Genomic DNA, 20,433 nt, shown 5'->3' on the forward strand with positions numbered 1-20,433 from the left:
CGCTTGCATGTCTTGACCTCATGGGGAATAGAGAATGCGAACAAAAGATTGGATTGTTCATCTTGAAGGCGAGACAGATTAGAACTTCAGCTGTTGAAGTTTATGATGCGAATTGACGAAGGGATAATGGTAACTACTCAATTATATAATTTTATGCCTGTTTAAGGTTAGGATATATTATATAATGTGTTTTGTTTGTGCCATTTTAATTTTAATCTGTGTGTTCATTTGGAGAGTGGTTGGATCTAATTATAGGTAGGGAGGGGGATGAAACCTACAAAGTAGGACTTGTTTTACACAGCACGTACGGTCAGAAGACCCGTGCACTGGATTTAAGAGAAAATGCTGATAATGTAGTACACCTGTATGTATAATATTTCTCAATAAATCCATCTATCTACGTATATCTCTTTGGGGCATATTGATGTATAATAATCGTTGGTCATCTCCTCTATTCCATACGTGTCCCGCACCGTAGCTGAATGAATGAATGAATGAATGAATGAAAGGGGAAGAGAAACATAAATAGGTACGCGAAAACGCGTCCTTGAAAGGGAGTTTGGGGCTGATAAAAACAGAATATGTGAGCTCTGAGCCTGATGCCAATTTGTCTCACTCCAAATTTCTACGTTCCACTGAAGGAACTATAGAGAATTTTGACGGTGGAAGCCGAAAATGGACGTAGCTAATAGCTAACACATAAAAGGGGAGAGGAACATGACAGCATCAGGAGAAGAAACGCCGGAATATGACGTAAGCCTGCATACTGAAAGATATCGTGTTCTTTCAAAGTCAAGTAAACTCGCCTATGTAGCCTATCAAGGGTAATATGCAAAAGTCATTGCCCAGCGCGGCGTCGTGGTTTAAGGCACTCTACCTACGACTCGCTTTACAGAATGCATTCTGGTTCGAATCGTCATGGGAGAAGAAATTATCCCATGAAATTTTGGCCAGGGACCGGTGCCAACCCAGCATCGTGTTGCTCTTAGGGAGCTACGATTGGTAACGAAATTCGGTTACGAAAGTCAGCTAAAAGAACTGGGGGATCATCGTACTAAATGTATGATAGGTTCATTTTCGTTGGATGATCTTTCACCTCTGCTTCTACATATGAACATGAGGTCAGCAGCCGGCTGGTCGGTTTGAACCCTTAAAGAGCTGTAGCGCCAATGGTATCTGTCGTAGTAGCATATGTTATTCCATTTAGTTCTAATTTATTGATTCTGCAATAGACTATTATTTACTCCCGGTTGTATACATAGGCCTATACTGTCATTTTTTCTGTGTAAATGAGCATACCCAGTCACCGATCTCAAGGACCACATCTCCGAACTTTCTATTCTTTTAACTTGACTTTTTGTGAGTGTCCAATTTTTAGAGCCATAGGCCTGTATAAGAAGTGGAATGGCAATAACTTTATAAAACTTTCTCTTTTCTTACATTTTTTAGATAGTTTTCGTCTTAAAATGGCCGAGTGCACCAATCTTGGTTAGGAACGTTTAAATACCAGATATTAGTTAGTCACGCATTAGATCTATATTGTTTTTCTGTGGCACCAAGCTCGGTTACGAGTTAAACCACTGTAAACATGAGAATTTACTAACCGGTCGATTAACCCCTGCGGTGGCTGAATGATCAGACCTTCAAACTGTCACGCAGGCGGCCCGGGTTCGATTCTTGGTCAGGTCTGGGATTTCTTTCATTGAAAAAAGTCCATAGTGACACTTGTGGCGGACAAAGTCGCAGTTGGGGTTTTACCCGGGGTTCTCCCGTTTTTCTCCAAATTAAGCATTTACATAATTCCATCACCATTTCTCCATTTCATTACCATTCCGTAGCGTTCTCCGAACGCCGACCGGAGACGCATGGAGGGGGTTGGCCTAGGGACGAGTGGGGTTGCCTGCTCGAAACCTGGACCAGAGAACTTTAGTGTGGTCAGCCGGTGTGGGTTTGGGAATGCGTCACCAGAGGGCTAGCGCAGTAGATCTGAACAAGTTCGCAGTGCTGGGCCATAGTGCCCCCCTCCGTTAAATTGAATTTTTTAAAAATTAAAAACCGATTGATGATTGTTAAAGACATTTTTCGTAATTTATGATTGCAAAAAAAAAATATTGGCAGAAGATACAATCTACTATAAATGTCTCCTCTTTTCTAAAGCCTTCCTGTGCATTTGATATTACAGTTTCGCTGATACTGATAGACAATTTGATAATGTAACATTCTGCTATATCATTTATAACAAATATAAAATAGGCTTATACCCCGATAATTTTCACTTCTGATCTATTTCCTTATTTTATAAACTGGGATTATAAGGGTTGTAATCCAATCGTCAAACGTACGACGATGTTTTCAACAAATATTTTTGAAATAAACAAAGTAATTTGTGGTTATATTGAAGTCGAAAGTACATAATTACACTATCACACACTAAGAATCTAATCTGCCATGTTAATTTGCTCCGGTTTGTAATATTAATGCCGGTTGTTTATTTACTGAATTTAAAGCAGATCAAATTAATCACGTGAAGCTATTCAATGCTGTCCTGTGTTAACATTTTGAATCATTATGCGTAGCAAATGGCTGCTAATTAGAAAATCGCATGGCCAGGTTCGTGTGAATGCGCTGCGGTAGAAGACACAATCCACCATTCGCGATCACAAATCTGTACTCTCGCGTCATTATGGATAGTAGGTGTGCTATTTTCTTCCTTTCTATTAACAGCGTTAATTAATTAAATAGGTAATAAAAGTTCATTTTGAAAAAGCAACACTACAGGTACATGTAACCACATTTCAAATATAGCATGTTCAATATAGATTATCCAGTGGTTCCCAGAATTATTCGTTTCGAGAAATCTTTAAAATATTAAATTTGATTAACCATCAGGATGTTCACTGTGCGGCGTGCTGTACTCGTAGGCCTACAAGAGCGCTGCCATTCGGCCTCTCAGTCATTCACAGAATAGGAGTGGTAAGTACAATAAGCATCAGGCTGCACTCTAAGTCTTCGAGTCCCTTCTCCGAACAAGGTAAAAAAATTCTCAAGGTGTCCCGAGTGGCTGACACAAAATATGTTCATGTAGGTCAAAATATGAAATGGTATTGAGTAACATATATAAAATAAGCATCATTGCTTTTTGAAATACAACGTTACAATAGTATATATATATATATATATATATATATATATATATATATATTGTTGTAACGTATTTCAAAAAGCAAAGATACTTATTTTATATATACACTGTTTAATTAATACTGTTCAGAAAAGCATTATTTTTTATTTTACAAAGGCCTACTAGTTACAAAACTACTTTGTGTATTAATTGAAATATTTTTGTGTTATATAAAAACAATTTCTGAGTAAATTAATCTCCTTTAACAGCTGAGATTTTCGCGAAATCTCTGTTAGGAACCCAGCCAAACAATAACCAATTTCAAGCAAAGGCTAAACGCTTTCTTACGGGCGCAGTCAAATTGAAGTTATAATTGTGATCGAGTTTAATCATTTAATTTAATTTAATTTAGATATTATTATTATTATTATTATTATTATTGTTATTATTATTATTATTATTATTATTATTATTATTAGTATTATTATTATTGCATAATTATTTTTTGTTGATATGAACATAAAATGAATTGCCATTGTATTATATTAATTATGCATTATATTGTATTGTATTTCTTTGTATTGTATTGCACTAATTATGTTATTTTCATAGCAATGTAGTAATTTTCTATCATACTGGTTAAGTGGAATAGAAGGCCGAATGGCCTTAACTCTGCCAGTTAAAATAAACCATTATTATTATTATTATTATTATTATTATTATTATTATTATTATTATTAATCAATGTACAGGTTGGACCGCTCGAATATACCTAATTTCAATTGTATGTGACTGGTAAACGGTTGAAGATAGAAACCTACAGTAACGTTTATATGAAAGGAAAACTCAACAAGTTTCGATATGCACATCACCATATCTCTACGTGAGCTCCAGCTGTCACTGTGACGATATCGAGGCGATGAACGATTTCTTGCCAAGCACGTTGGAGCATGTCTTCTGGAATGCTCTCAATAGCCTCTATGATGCGCTCCCGAAGGTCTCTGTCTGGGGTGGAGTACACTTTACCTTTGACGTAGCCCCAGAGAAAGAAATCGTATTGGCGAATTCCACACGGTTGGGTTTGTCATCCGGCTCCAGATGTTGCATTATCTGCACTTTGTATGCGTACAGTTTGAGACATTTGTGAACAATTCGCTGCAATGTTGTATTTGGTACTTGAAGTTCCCGCGAAGCTCTTCTTAATGACTTCCGCGGGCTTCGCTCATACGCGGCTTGAACATTTGCAACCATTTCGTCGGATGTTCTACGACCACTATCATGCTTCTTCAACACGGATCCTATAGCTAAAAATGTATCGTGCGACTGCTTAATGCTTTTAGCAGTTGGAGCATCACGGTTAAACACTCGCCGACACTCCCTTTGAACTCTAACAATTGGTTTAAACTTCGCATACCACAACACAATTTGCGCTTTCATCTGCGGTGTCGTCATTTTGACAATCGATACAATCTACGAAAAGAAACCGTGTCTGCGCACCATCTACCGATAGGAGTTGAAACTTGTTGACTTTTCCTTTCATGTAAACGTTACCGTAAAGTTCTAATTTCAACCGTTCGCCCTCACTTACAGTTGAAATTACATACATTTGAGCGGTCCACCTCTGTATTCAATACTATTCTGAGCACTTTATATAATCATTCCAATAGAATTCCTTTCATACTAATTTTGATACAGCACGAATATTTTTCGAACATGATTAATATGCTGGCTTCGAGCTGAGTTTTGCCTGTAGGATACCTATATCAAATCATTACATATTTTAATTGCTGATGGGGTCAACGTCTTAACTCTCATTATAAAAGAACTCTAGAGTCTAGACATTACAGATAATGACGGATTTATTATTTCATCGGTCCAATTTATTTTATTTCAGTACATAATGTACAGTAGTGACAAAAAACCACCGGACCGACCATTATAGGTGATTTCAGAGCCTTGTTCACTCTAGAGCACGACAGACTGGTAACTAAAACTTTCGTGGTTCGAGTCCTGCCTGGGAAGGAAACTTTTTTTTTTGTTTCTTATTTAAATTTATTCCCAATACTATTCGATTGCTGGTAAAATTCATGTTCTGGGAATAATAAGTTAAGTAATAAAATATCGCTGCAATCGAAAAATACTGGGAATAAATTTGAATAAGGAACAAAAAAAAAGTTTCCTTCCCAGGTAGGATTCGAACTACGAAAGTCTTAGTTACCAGTCTATCGTGCTCTGGAGTGAACAAGGCTCTGAAATCAGCTACAAGAGTCGGTCAGGTTTTTTTTGCCACTACTATACCTAGACGTATCAATTGTATGTCTGTTATATTCCGCTGTGTCGACTGCTAACTGGTGTGATGTCAGCGCCAACTCTAGGGAAAAATCATAATCTCACGCTCAAGCTGGTTTGGAGGTCATTGAAATCAGTCCTGTTACATGAAAGGTACCGACGCGAAGTGTCCATACTTGTAATACCCTATACGTTGGATCAGCTGGTTGGGTTTTTCCGAGGTTTTCGCCAACCGTAAGGTGAATTTCAGGTAATCTATGGCGAATCCTCGCCTCATCTCGCCAAATACTATCTCACTATTGCCATTTCCATCGACGCTAAATAACCTCGTAGTTGATACAGCGTCGTTAAATAACTAAGTAAATTAATAATAATAATAATAATAATAATAATAATAATAATAACGCACCTCTGCTGAGACATGTGGACGTCAGGTCAGCAGCCGGCTGGTCGGCCTTGGCAATTCATGGGTTGTGCGGGATACATATGGTTGGATGGGTACATAAGAAGATTATAGGCCTATAGAAAAATAACTCGAATGAAGAAGAACAAAGAATAAAATAAAGATACATAAGAGGATAGTAAAGGACGAGAAGATAAAGTATAAGAAGAGGAAGAGATACTATATTCCGGCAACATTAGAGGAAAGAAGGGAAGAAATAAGAGGAAGTTAAAGGGAGAAATGTGAGTGAAAAATTTCAATAAGAACAGAAATAAAAATAACAAAGTGGAACAAGAAAAGAATACGATAACAAGAAAGAGAAGAAAGAACAAAAGCTGGATGTCAAAAAAGGAAAAGGATCTTGAGAAAGGAGAGAAGGAAAAACAGGCAAGGACAATTATAGTGGACACTGACAAATTAAGTTACCGCTGGAAATTGAAGTACTTCCACAAAACGTTTCTTAACTATAAATTGCACACACTGTGTAGATGACTGCAAAGAGCAGTGCCTGATCAGAAAATAAACACTATCTGCTCGTGACTCTCTATTTAGCATCAGACCATTCAGTGAGCAGTGTTAAAAGACTCGAACAATATTGGCCTTGCTGATGTGCTAATGTGTTCCCAGAAGCATCGATCAATCATCTTCCAGCAAATGCATCCATATTCAACGAGGTTCTTGTCAGTAGCAAATTCCTAATATTGTATGTAAGAAGTGGATGGCATGAGAAGCAGGTCGTGCTCGTCGGAACATCAATGCAGGAACAGATACTTAATCGAGTGAAAGGTATGTTATCAACTTAGGCTTTCATTTTTCACACTGAGAGTTACAGTTCAGTATTCAGCAATATCGACAGGGCAAAATTTTGCTACTACAATGGCATGTAATCTTAAAATGAAGCATTATCTATCAACGTGAGCAGTTTAAGATAATGAGGAGAGTTTAAATATAACTTATACTTTTTCATCGTGGAACTCTCACTTAATAATAATAATAATAATAATAATAATAATAATAATAATAATAATAATAATACTAATAATAATAATAATAATAATAATAATCTAATAGTCATATTAAACATTAATATCAACAGAAATTATTTATGCAGGGTGGAAGGTAGGGTACCGGTAGTACATTAATTGTAGGATGTGATTCCTTAAAATAGAACGAACAAAAAAGTCTAATACAATTTTGGTCGTTTTTGCGAGGTTTTTGAAGAAATAATACTTTTATGCCGACATTTAGATCGCGAATTTTACGACTACTGTTTAAAATACGGTTTAATTGCTTGTATAACAACGAAGAGAACGCTTTTTATGTTCATGTTGCAGCAGTATTTTAATTAGAAAATTCACAGATTTCGAATTAAGGGATTGAAGAAACATTGGAAACATTGATTGTCGAGTCACGTACAGAAGGTCTAAAAATCTGGCATCGCTGTCGAGACGGCAGACGGTTTGCGAAGTACTCGCAACTGATCAGCTGTTGTGATGTTTATATTGCATTAGTGTGCAGTGGGACGTACAGCGTATTTTAAACAGTATTCGTAAAATTCGCGATCGAAATGTCGGCATAAAAGTATTATTTCTTCAAAAACCTCGCAAAAACGAGCAAAATTATATTATACTTTTTTGTTCGTTATATTTTAAGGAATGACATCCTATAATTAATGTACTACCTTACCTTCTACCCTCTATATCGTAACAATGCATTATTAATATTAGGTAATCTTATGAGCAGTAAAGTGAGTTTTTGAGTTTGTTGTTTTGTAAAATAGTAGTTATTTTCTACATATTGTCAATGCAATTTACAGGACGCTACAGAGACTAACATACTAATGTATTGGATAAGTAATGGCAACAATAGTGTAAATCAGTGTCCCTAGCGGTGACTATCCAAATCTTGCACTACGTAATAGAGCAGCGATTGTTTCACAAATTTGAAATATTGAATGTCTCGAAGTAGCCATATTTTGTAAATACAGTGACTGTTTCTGATTTGTAGTAAACAATACAACGAACGAACGAACAACAACAATAATAATAATAATAATAATAATAATAATAATAATAATAATAATAATAATAATAATTCTTTGTTTATACTGGCAGAGTTAAGGCCATAGGGCACTCTCTTACACTCTACCAGGTCACAAAGTATACAAGCAGTTAAAATTTAACAAAAAGCTAAAGAACAGAATACTAACATATTACAAAATAATAATAATAATAATAATAATAATAATAATAATAATAATAATAATAATAATAATAATAATAGCATAATAAAATCGACACTAAATAACATGAAAATAATATCATATTAGAAAAAAAGAAAGTGAAATACATTGAATATAGTAAAAGCAACTCATTTAGTACATATGGTTAATATGGAATACGTAAGGAAGAATATAACAAAATGGAATTTAATAAAATAATAATAAAAAGGAAAAGAAATACGAAAATTAAATAAAATTCACAATAAAAAGGCTATGATAATAAGTTCATCGGCTGATAAAAAGACCAAAAAGGGGAAAGGAAGGTAAAGAAATATATAGCCTATATTTTTACAAAACTATCGCAGAGAAAAGTGCTTATAACTGAAAGGAATCTGAATTGTAAAAGTGCAATTCTAATTTATTTTTGAAACTAGACAATGTCCAACAGTCTCTGACATGTTGTGGTAGAGAGTTCCAGAGACGTGCTGCAGAGACGGCGACAAATGTGTTTCATAAAAATCCAAGTTGCAAAAGAAAATCATGCAACTCAGTACTTTAGGGCATTACAAGAAGCCTGTGGGAAAGAAGTCCTACTATGCTGAACTATTGCAAGTTGGGTGGAAGCGAGGCATTCGCTTAGGATTGATCAGTGAGAGAGATATCCAGAAATGCTGTTGCAGATCGAGGCCGCCGACTTCCAAGAATTTGGCAACACATTGTTGAGGAGACTATATTTTGAAGTATGCAATGTCAAAAGTAACCTAAATAAATTTTGTGTGAAACAATAACTATGTTGCCATTACTTTTCGAATGCCCTACTATTATTAAATGTAATATTGTTTCCACTTAATAATGTATGAAATACACATAAAGGATTATTACATTAATAGTACCGTATAAATATTAATGTAATAATAATGTGTGTAGTTCATATATTATTAAATTGTAACCTAATTGCATTGTATAATTTTGAGTTATTTTTATTACGGTAATAATTCTGTAAATATTTCACATTTGCATTCGTATGTGCTGATGCACATGTTCTTTATTCTAGCTTGAAGCAACTGTGAGATCATTATGAAATGAATAAACCCATCTAACTACCTACCTACCTGCTACTTACCGTTTAAATTCTGTGAAGGCGTAAACACTAAAAAGAATAGCTACCTACAAATACACGCCTGCTCATATAACTTACTTACTTACTTACAAACGGCTTTTACGGAACCCGAAGGTTCATTGCCACCCTCACATAAGCCCGCCATCGGTCCCTATCCTGTGCAAGATTAATCCAGTCTCTATCATCATATCCCACCTCCCTCAAATCCATTTTAATATTATCCCCCCATCTACGTCTCGGCCTCCCCAAAGGTCTTTTTCCCTCCGGTCTCCCAACTAACACATTATATGCATTTCTGGATTCGCCCATACGTGCTACATGCCCTGCCCATCTCAAACGTCTGGATTTAATGTTCCTTATTATGTCAGGTGAAGAATACAATGCGTGCAGTTCTGCGTTGTGTAACTTTCTCCATTCTCCTGTAACTTCATCCCGCTTAGCCCCAAATATTTTCCTAAGCACCTTATACTCAAACACCCTTAACCTATGTTCCTCTCTCAGAGTGAGAGTCCAAGTTTCACAACCATACAGAACAACCGGTAATATAACTGTTTTATAAATTCTAACTTTCAGATTTTTTGACAGCAGACTAGATGATAAAAGCTTCTCAACCGAATAATAACATGCATTTCCCATATTTATTCTGCGTTTAATTTCCTCCCGAGTGTCATTTATATTTGCTGCTATTGCTCCAAGATATTTCAATTTTTCCACCTCTTCGATGAATAAATCTTCAATTTTTATAGTTCCATATCGTACAATATTCTGGTCACAAGACATAGTCATATACTTCGTCTTTTCGGGATTTACTTCCAAATCTATAGCTTTACTTGCTTCAAGTAAAATTTCCGTGTTTTCCCTAATCGTTTATGGATTTTCCCCTAACATATTCACGTCATCCACATAGACAAGAAGCTGATGTAACCCGTTCAATTCCAAACCCAGCCTGTTATCCTGAACTTTCCTAATTACATATTCTAAAGCTAAGTTAAAAAGTAAAGGTGATAATGCATCTCCCTGCTTTAGCCCGCAGTGAATTGGAAAAGCATCAGATAGAAACTTACCTATACGGACTCTGCTGTATGTTTCACTGAGACACATTTTAATTAATTTCTTGGGTAATACCAAATTCAATAAGAATATCATATAATACTTCCCTCTTAACCGAGTCATATGCCTTTTTTGAAATCTATGAATAACTGATGTACTGTACCCTTATACTGCCATTTTTTCTCCATTATCTGTCGAATACAAAAAATCTGATCAATAGTCGATCTATTACGCCTAAAACCGCACTGATGATCCCCAATAATTTCATCTACGTACGGAGCTAATCTTCTCAAAAGAATATTGGACAAAATTTTGTACGACGTCAACAAAAGTGATATTCCTCGAAAGTTACCACAGTTGGTTTTGTCCCCCTTCTTAAAAATAAGACTCCTTCCATTGTTCTGGTACAATCCTGCTCATATAAATTGAAAATAAAAAAAAGTTTCAAATACATCTTAAAATAATAAGTTTCATTAATACTTAATAAATCTATCTGTCACTAATGAAGAATAACAATATTCTTTACAATTTATATTATAACAGAGGCATATTAGTAACTTGTTAGTGGCAGTTTAACTAGTTAGATGACTATAATGAAATATAAGTTATATCATTTGCCAACAGTGATCCATTATAATAAAGAACTTAAAAAAAATAATGTTTATCTTGGTCTTTACATCAGATGAGAAATAAATGTTCACAGAGAAAGTGTTCCAAATACCTGACAAAAGTATTAATGAAATGCGGGTTAAATGCATTTTTATAATTACCAGTATTCTCTTTTTTCATTGTAGTTCTTGTTAGCTGCTAGTTATTTTAACTTTTCCAGCACAATCCTTGTTCGTGTACGATTTTAAGTAGTTTCGACCTAATTACTTTAGAAGATTCCCTTAACGGGTACAATTAGTCTAGTATTTATCATATTTAAATATGTATCTTACGACAGCTACATTGCTAAAGTTCAGCCATAGGCACGAAGGGGTAATGCAGAGAAACAGAAAAACCCCGCCCATGCCCTCTTTTGCTTACGCGACCGGCACAGTACGCCACACTGTCTCCATCAGAGCACAATGGTCTAAATCAGGAATCTAGCGGGATAAAAATAATTCTGATCACATTGAAGATGTAAGTAAAAATGGTTCAGAATATATCGCCCTATCATGATTCAGTCTTCAAACAAGAGTTATCTAAAATAACATTGTGTGGCAATGTCTCAAGTTTGAATGTTTAGACGTAAACAGAAAGCCACAATATAAGTCACACAGAATTGTGACGGTGTCGTGTATGGTTCCTGGGGTAGCTCAGTCTGTAGAGCATTCGTGAGCTAAGCCAAGGGACCCGGAATCGATACCTGGCCCCGGAACAATTATTCCCTTGAAATTATTCAAGCATGCTTTACAGGGAGTTCTACCTGAAAGCAAGATTTGCATAATTTAAGTATGATTTCGAACAATTATTCTCAACCTCACCAGTATGTTTGACCTTTCCGATATTAACCCTGATATACAATGATTGTATTGTCTTGATTTTATAATACGCAATAATCGTATACAAAACACGGAACGTGTTTCCTTAGGCGTGTGCTAAATTCGCTTCCGCTGCCTGTACTTGAAACGCCGACTACATTCTGTTCGACGTCGTATGTTCACCTCAGACTGATACAAATATACTGATGTCACGGCTCTACTTATACAGGGACATAATTTTATTTTTACTTCAATTTTTATTGTGCCTCAGTTTTTTAAAGTACTTCACTCCCACCTCCACTACTAATAAAATTCCAACCGTCCTCCACACAGAACCAAGGCCGCGTATGCAGTCAAAGTCGCCTTACGGTCCTAGTAAACAATACTGATTTAGTGAGTATAGAACGTTCCAGAAATATGCTCGCGTTTTCCAGTGACGAAAGAACTTTCAATATTGAATCATACTTTCGCAAAGGTACTGTCGTCCATTTGTCTGCGTCGCATCCCGGCTTTCCCCACCCGCTTCCGCTCGCCTCTCTGTAAAGGCTAGTGGCTGGGCTGTCTTAGCTCTTTTCTGAAAACATTAATTTCTGGTAGGAATTGGACGTATACGTAATATTATACAACTGTTTAAAATAACTTAAATAAAAGGAACTCGTTAAGTAATTAACTGTCACGTAATTTCCTCCCTTTCTACGACACTTTCTACGACGGACAGTAGAGGGCATGTCTGAGTAATTTTATCAGTGCGAGTCGGGCAGAAGCGAAGATTGAATTAACAGTAACTCTTTTATAGATTAGGTGCACAATTATTTCAACATGACTTACTAGTAATATGGAAGAAACTGATAATTGGAATTAGATGCAATAGTATATAGTGCGATAACATGCACAAAAGAACTGAAGACTGTATCGAAATGAACGGCCACCATTTTCAAAAATGTGTTTAAATATCCATATTATGATTATTTTTCAATTTAACTTCATTCTCTATAGTGTACGCTAATGTGCTGTAGACAGTATAATATATACTGCATAATGAATATGTTCGCATGGACAGCTCAGTTCGTGTAAAAACACTTATTGTTAATACTGTACTGTATTTTGATTAAACAAAAACTTAAAGAAAATTATCAAACTCAAAAGCGTGATATTTCCTAATTTACGTAAATAGATTAACTACTTTTCTTCCCTCCTATACCTAGTAAAGTGATTTGTTTGTATATTACACCAGTATCATCGAACTCCAGTCGTGGAAGGGGGTAGTAAACGGTGTTTCCGGTTCCCAATCGTTGATCCAAAAGTATAGCCAGGTTAATATTAGAAATGTTAGTAAAAAAATGATGTCCCTGTATAATCTGTCACCGAGCAATAGTTACCTTATTTTCTCCTCGTATCAGACCAAAACATGACTGTCTCTGCCAGGGAAGGCGGAGTGGTGAGTTAAGGACTAGTCGGCATTGACTCAATTGAGGTATTAATGCCCATGGCTGCTACAACTTCCTTCTAATAAGGTCTTAAATGTACAGAGCATAACTTAACTAGTGTGACTGACGAATCTAAAAACAAGCAAATATGTGGTTTATGTGTAATGGAATATTTCATCATATATGTGTTGATGCTAGATAACAAGACAAACAGATGAACTTACCGTCAGTTTGTGAGACTAGTGCCTTGGCCTTCACGTTTCCTTGGCTTTAATCATTAACTAAGGGGAAATTTGAAGTCAATGGTATTTCCGAGAACTAATCGTAACATTCAAACTTCTCACTACTGTGTTAAACACGAACGAAAATACAGAAGGAACTTACAGCATTCATACATTAAAACATAAAATTAGAATGAAGGATGGATAGAACAGAGAAAAATTCTCTCCGGGACCAAGACTTGAACCGGGTTTTCTGCTCTACGTGCTGACGCTTTATACACTAAGCCACACCGGATTCCAGTTCCGATGCCGGATCGAATCCCCTCACTTTAAGTTCTACCTCTCAGTTCTCCCTTTGGTGGCCTACCCTCATGTACTGTGTCACAGAATATGTGACAGTGGCACAATGTCCAACGCACTATGTACAGAGGTGCACTCATTACGAGTGACTAAGTGGCCGGGATCCGACGGGATGAGCGCCGTCTTGAATCATCAACTGATTATTTACGCATATCATATCGGAACTGGAATCCTGTGTGGCTTAGTGGATAAAGCGTCAGTACGTAGAGCTCAAAACCCGGGTTTCGAGTTCCGGTGCCGAAGAGAATTTTTCTCTGTTCTATCCATCCTTCGTCGTATGGTAACGCAGAATTCCTACACGGAAATACCATATGCACTTCGGTACATCATAATAATGCCAAATTAGAAGCTTGTATTTCAGACTGTAGTAGCAATTTCGATTATTACCTATGTAAATATCCTCTGATTAAGGTTCTGGCTGATATGTACATCTATTATCAGGCGGTACATCTCACTTGAACGATATGTGTCAGAGGAAGAGCTATTGTTTCTATGCATCTGAACTCTCACTAGTGTAATATGTAGCTAGTCGGCGATGTATGCAATGGAGAGAGAAAGGAACTGGCCACCCTAACCCATTATCTCCTGGCCTAGTTGTCTCATAAGTATCTTGGTATCTCTTGTGAGGTTCAGACCTGTCTTCGGACAGTTGACTAAACAACAACCTGCGAAAACAGGCATGCGATTTTACGAAACGAATATTACAAATTCTAAAATCCATATGAATATTTGAACATTTTTGCCCAATTTAAATCTTCTTCTGACGCCTTAAAGTTTTTCCATTTTAAAAACTGTTTAAGCATTTAATATAACATTCTGTTGCGTTATTATTGTAAATTAGTCACTAGAAACCGTTCTGTCCCTAAGCGCACTGAGATAAGGTTAGTTGTTCGTAGACTATATTGTCGTGACATCATATTTAGCGCGTGCCACATGTTATATCACGGAACACTTGCATTTTGTTTGTGATGCAGCTGACGTTCTATTCACTATTCAAAACTAGACCTTGGAGATTGTTGAAAATACATTCCACTGATAAAGATTGACTACGATGACCTTGCCTTGAAATTAAATTATTTGTTCATTTATATATTTCATTAAATTTTATTGATAGAGTTAAGACCATAAGACCTTCTCCTCCAATCAACTAGTATAAAATACATAGCAAATATAAATAACATCGATAAATAAATAATACAACAACTATAATAATAATAACAATAATAACAACAACAATGATAATAGTAAGAACAAAATGTGGATGTGTTTGGTTACATGTAATTGTAAGAGTTAAAGTAATATTTGAAGAAACATCATATCATAGAGATGAAAAGCCCTTTGCACTATGTACACTAAAATACGCTATTTTCACAATTACACTATCATAAAGAATGAAGGTTTTTATTGACCAAACATTATTTATACTATTGTACACAATTTAAAAAATACTTAGCCTATAATAATAATAATAATAATAATAATAATAATAATAATAATAATAATAATAATAATAATAATTTATTTTAGCTGGCAGAGTTAAGGCCGTAAGGCCTTCTCTTCCACTCAACCAGCAAAAAGTGTATATACATATGCATGAACTTACAAAGAATCCAACAATTTGATTGAGATGAGAGTTACATGTATACAAAAGTTAGCCTATAGTATAATGAAATAAAATACCTTGTATTACAATACGCAACACTGAGCATAATCTTAATATTGTAAATAATGCTGGATCATTGTAGGCCCACATTCTTTATTATGGTGTAAATAGTAAAAATAGGGTGCTCAGTTTATATAGGCCTAGTGTAAATAATTTAAATTGTAAATATTAGTGTAATTGTAAAAATGTTCCACGTTTTGTTTTGCCTTACTTGACGAAACAAGAGCAGCGTGAGCCGTGAGTCAAGTACAGCCCGTGCGGAACCTGGTGAAGTTTGTAGGGAGAGAGCAGTAGTGTGGTGTGGGGTCGGCTACCGGTCGATGTTACAGTGACGACATGCAAGCGAGACTGAACAAGCGTTACCCCCCCCCCACTCCTAACAGCCCGTAAAAGTGGTTTCGCCATCAAGGTCAAGGTTCACCAGATTCCGTTCGAGCAATACTTCGCTTGCTAGATGAACGTGCGTTTTCTACTTAAAAAGTCAAATAATACTTAATCTTGTAGCCTCCTGGGACATAGTACGGTCCCTATTAATCACACTGGCTGATATTTAATAATTTATATTTTATTTCTTGGAGATATCATAATCTTATTCAAGGTTCTATAAAGAAATATTCCAAATGAACTTAATAATAATAATAATTATACGTTATCTATAGTCGCACATCTTAGAACCAAGAGAATTTTTTCATCTAAACAGCATCAGTATTCTTCACCAACTAGATAATATTGTTTTGTGTGTGCACATTTGTATTCTTCGCAATATTGAATAATAATTTTATTTTGTACAAACATTTTTTTTTAATAACATGTATTGTTTTTCCATAGTGTTTCCAGGCTAAGTTGTACATACGTATTTTTATGTTATCTGAAGACTCAAATGCATAAAAAGTACATGGTACTTTCACAGACAATGTTTTCTAAATGAATAAACCTATTCAGAAGAAATAATGTATCTAATTTTCGTAATGTTCCAGTTCTATTGCCACCTGCGATTGCCGTTGTGCTGATATTTTACATCTTTCAGACTGCTGCAGCACCGCAAAACTGTGAGTTTTAAATTAATGTTTGCTTTTTGGAAATTATTACAACATAAAGAAGTGTAGGAAGTAATGCTTCCCCAAGAGTCCCCGATTTAAGTATAAAGCTAGACTTAATTAAACACAATAAATTGAAGCTTCACCTTGAACACATATAACATAACCTGAACAATTACGAGTTTTCCAATAAATAGCTGCAACATGTTCAACGAGAAAAATAGAGAGTATTCCGAATCTCACCGGTGAGCAATCCGATGGCATCACGGTGTTCCGAATTCCACCGATGACGTCATTGATGCTCCACTGGCGTCGCACCGGTGCCATCAACTTGCAGAGGTGGTGGCAGTCTCCATCAGCCGCCATCAGTGAATCTGATTGGTTCTTGTATAGGGCGGGAATTAGCAGACGAATAACATCGTGCACTGTTGTGTCATGACGGTGTGTTCTGCTTTAGTTCTGCTGTATTGTTTGTAATGAGCACAACGTAAAAACAGTATGTTAATGGCTTATGAGCGAACATGTCAACGGACCCGTTATTACTACTGGTTCAAGAAATAAATTGTTTATATTATCTTTTCTTTGAACGAGATGGGAATACGAAAATTTCTCAAAATTTTGCTAGCGTAGCACAGACAACAACTTGTACAGTCGCCATGACAGCCATCGATCCTTCCAGCAGTTTTGTTCCTTATTTCGCTACAACCATTGATGCCACCGGACCGGTGAGATTCGGAATAGGCTGATATAGACTAGAAAGAACAGTTAACTTAAGCATGATGCAGATTTTTTCAGCGACAAATTAGATAGCTAATAGATTGTGTTAGTGGAAATATTTTTATCAACAAACTGACGTCCGAAAATGACATACTTCGTTATTAAATGGCGTGAAAATCTAACATACAGTGCTCTTTTATCTCAAGCTGTGCTAAAAGTGGAATTTAGTTTACCTCTGGAGTGCTTATGTGGGAAAGGAACATTACACGTGGTCTGAAAAGAAAAAGGTTCATGTGGTAGCAGTGGCATAATTTCTAAGAACAGTTACAATTCTCCGTAACACCTAGGTAGGAATCGAGTGACAATTGGAGAAATTGGGCCTGGCACCAAAGCATTTTACTGCTGCAGTCTTGTAGTCGTCAATGCTTTGATAGGTTATCATACTAGTCATTGGATCAGATATTCATGAGTTCGAACACAACCGAGGATAATAAGTAGGGCTATCTTAGAATGATGGACGATCGGTGGAGAGGAGAAAAATTCTCTCCGACACCGGGATTCGAACCTGAGTTTTCAGCTCTACGTGCTGACGCTTTATCCATTAAGCCACACCGGATTCCAATTTTGATGCCGGATTGAATCCTCTCAGTTTAAGCTCCACCTCTTGGTTTACCTTTAGTGGCCAACCCTCATGCACTGTGTCATAGATGTGTGATCTTGAGAAGAAACACTGAAATGTACCTTAATCCCACATTTAATAATTTTGAGAAAGTGGAGTTTGATTCTAGACGACCCATTTCTGGATGTCTTTAAGCACAGCTATGTTTCCCTCATCTAGGTCTGCCATTAATATAGTACTCTTATAAATAATCGGTATAGGTATAATTCCTCGGGAACGGTCTCGAAAAGTTGCTCAATAGCATCACTGACATCCAAAAGCGAGATAAAAGCGAAATGAGCACCATATGTATGGCATGTTTAACAGTTCCATTTTTTGGAATATTATATCGAATTTGAAGTCCAGCTGACTACATTTTCCGTTGTACAGACTGTGCTAAGTGAAAAAGACCTCCATTTACAAGGATTTGAGGGAAAATTAGATTTTGCAGTTTTGGTAATTTAGTCATTGTGTAATTTAGCAGTGGAAGGAATACCTTTCCGAAAATAGGCTTGGTAAAAGCATTGTTAACTAAAACGAATAGGGAAAAATGGTTTTTTGGATAATTTAGCAGTGATAATATCATATTTGGAAAACTGAATTTGGAAAAATATCTGGGAGAGTGCTATAATGGTTCAACTTCTGTGCAAATTATTTAAGAAAGAACTACATTCGATAAATCACACTGTCAACAAAATTAAACATATTTTTTGTTAAGAGATCAAGAATCCGTGATTCTTATAGCATTTTTTCGTACTGGTTTCAGATCTGTTTTCAAAATTGTTCTATCACTCAGAGTTTTTGAGTAATTATATGAAATGCACTTCAGACTTTTCTAGTATTTATACCTTGCAACATTTTACCTAAAATCTTATTTATTTATGCCTACCTAAAATGTTGTGAAATAGATTTTAGACTCCACTTCGTTTGAGAAACATCTCTTTTCAGTGTCTAGCAGTACTTTGACAGAATATTTGAGCTTCATTTTTCCTGGTAGCGCCTTTCTATTTCAGAGAAATCCTGATGAAAACGCTCACCATGTTCGTCGCTCACTACGTGAAGGTTTGCAGGAAAGAAAAAATAGATGAGAATCCAAGAAGTTATTTTGAAAGACACATGACACTCCATCACATTATAGTTCTGATTCAGCTCACTGACAAGTTCTCTGTACTTTTTTTATCTGTGGTTCTTAGAAAGTAACAGTCTGTTGAATGATCCTTAGGTTCCCGGTATATCACTGGAACTGGAAAAGACACATGACGGGATCCTTTTAGCTTACCAGTTAGAATTACATGAAGCACAACATATTTCAGGGGCCCAATTCCTGTCTTCATCTATTTTGCAATCAAAAGAACACTCATAAGCTCTTTTAACTGGTGTAGTAAAATTCACTTGTGTGCTTTCAAAGTTAATTAACCACAAACGTAACAAAAATTGTTCTGATTTACACAGTATTTCGAGGTATGTTTCACTTTATAATATGCTTATACCACACTTAAATTAGGACAAAGAAAACATGAGTTATGAAACTTGTTTCATGGTTGTAAGTTCCAACTCAACTGAGAATTAATACTAACTCTCGCAATCTTATGAGGAATAAAATTCATTTTTATGAATTCTGACTTCACAGGCAGCAGTGATCGGAAGTTATATGTCAATTGTTAAAGCAATATAATGAAATATTTGAAATATTTTCTTTCCATTAGCATGTTGAGGACTGTATAAAGCAATGAAAAATAAATGTATTTTTCTAAAATTACAAAAAAAAATGGTGGATGGTAGAAAAATTCTGACTTCATTTTTGGAATCAGCAGATGACATTGCATAAGAAACAGCAGAATTGTGCATTTAACAAAATTATTGTTGACCAGCGTTATTAGTAGGGACGACACTTTGTCCCAGTTCGCCACGAGGTTCACTGGTACTGGTGTACAGAGTACCTGTGTTTACTAGTTGATAGGAGCAGTCCAGCGACAGCACGCGACTGTTTGCTGGTATAGATCGGCGGAACGAAAATGCAACGTTTCTATACATTACCACTGCCATATAGTATGCATGCGCGTAGCATATGCCTTGATTAGTTACATGTTTACAATATTACTTACACATATTTACAACAACGACGAGTTAGTCAAATTACACACAAGTATTTACAATCGAGTTACGTACATTATTCTGATACAAACTATAGTCCGTTACAGTATATAACAATGTGCATTTTTAAGTGTGAAAAAGTGAATTTCCTTGTTTGCCCTAAAAATATGCTTGTGCTGGGAAAGAGTTCGCTCAACATCGCACGATGTTATACATAGGTGCATCTCAAGAAGATTAACAATAGTTGGACTGTTTACTTTTTCTAGTATTCCCAATGTCAACAAACATTTCTTTTCTGGTTCATTGGATGGCATCACTCCTACAACAACGTGAGCTACTTATCGTCCCACAGCATACGATCTATAGATACAAATATTTTGTTACTACCTACAGCTGTTCGACTGGGTTCAGAGATTTTCGTATACAGACGATAAATAGGTTGTACGCATTGATATTATACTAGGCAGTTTTCTAGACATATATTTTTCCATAAATCACTGAAAATGTGGAGTAGGAGCCGATACCATCATCTCGCACAAATCATTAT

The 20,433-nt window shown here is 35.9% G+C and overlaps 1 protein-coding gene across 2 annotated transcripts in view; it reads left to right on the forward strand.

Annotated features, from left to right (window-relative positions):
- Nucleotides 1–6,479: 6,479 nt before the first annotated feature.
- LOC138709072 (uncharacterized) overlaps nucleotides 6,480–20,433 on the forward strand; it is a 32,786-nt gene continuing 18,832 nt past the window's right edge. For both annotated transcript variants that reach the window (XM_069839576.1, XM_069839575.1), the window contains exons 1-2: nucleotides 6,480–6,638; nucleotides 16,358–16,429. In XM_069839576.1, coding sequence (XP_069695677.1) covers nucleotides 6,608–6,638; nucleotides 16,358–16,429 — 103 coding nt within the window. In that variant the 5' untranslated portion in view covers nucleotides 6,480–6,607. The remainder of the gene's footprint in view (nucleotides 6,639–16,357; nucleotides 16,430–20,433) is intronic.

Source organism: Periplaneta americana, chromosome 11, assembly GCF_040183065.1.
Source record: "Periplaneta americana isolate PAMFEO1 chromosome 11, P.americana_PAMFEO1_priV1, whole genome shotgun sequence".
Lineage (NCBI taxonomy): Eukaryota > Metazoa > Arthropoda > Insecta > Blattodea > Blattidae > Periplaneta > Periplaneta americana.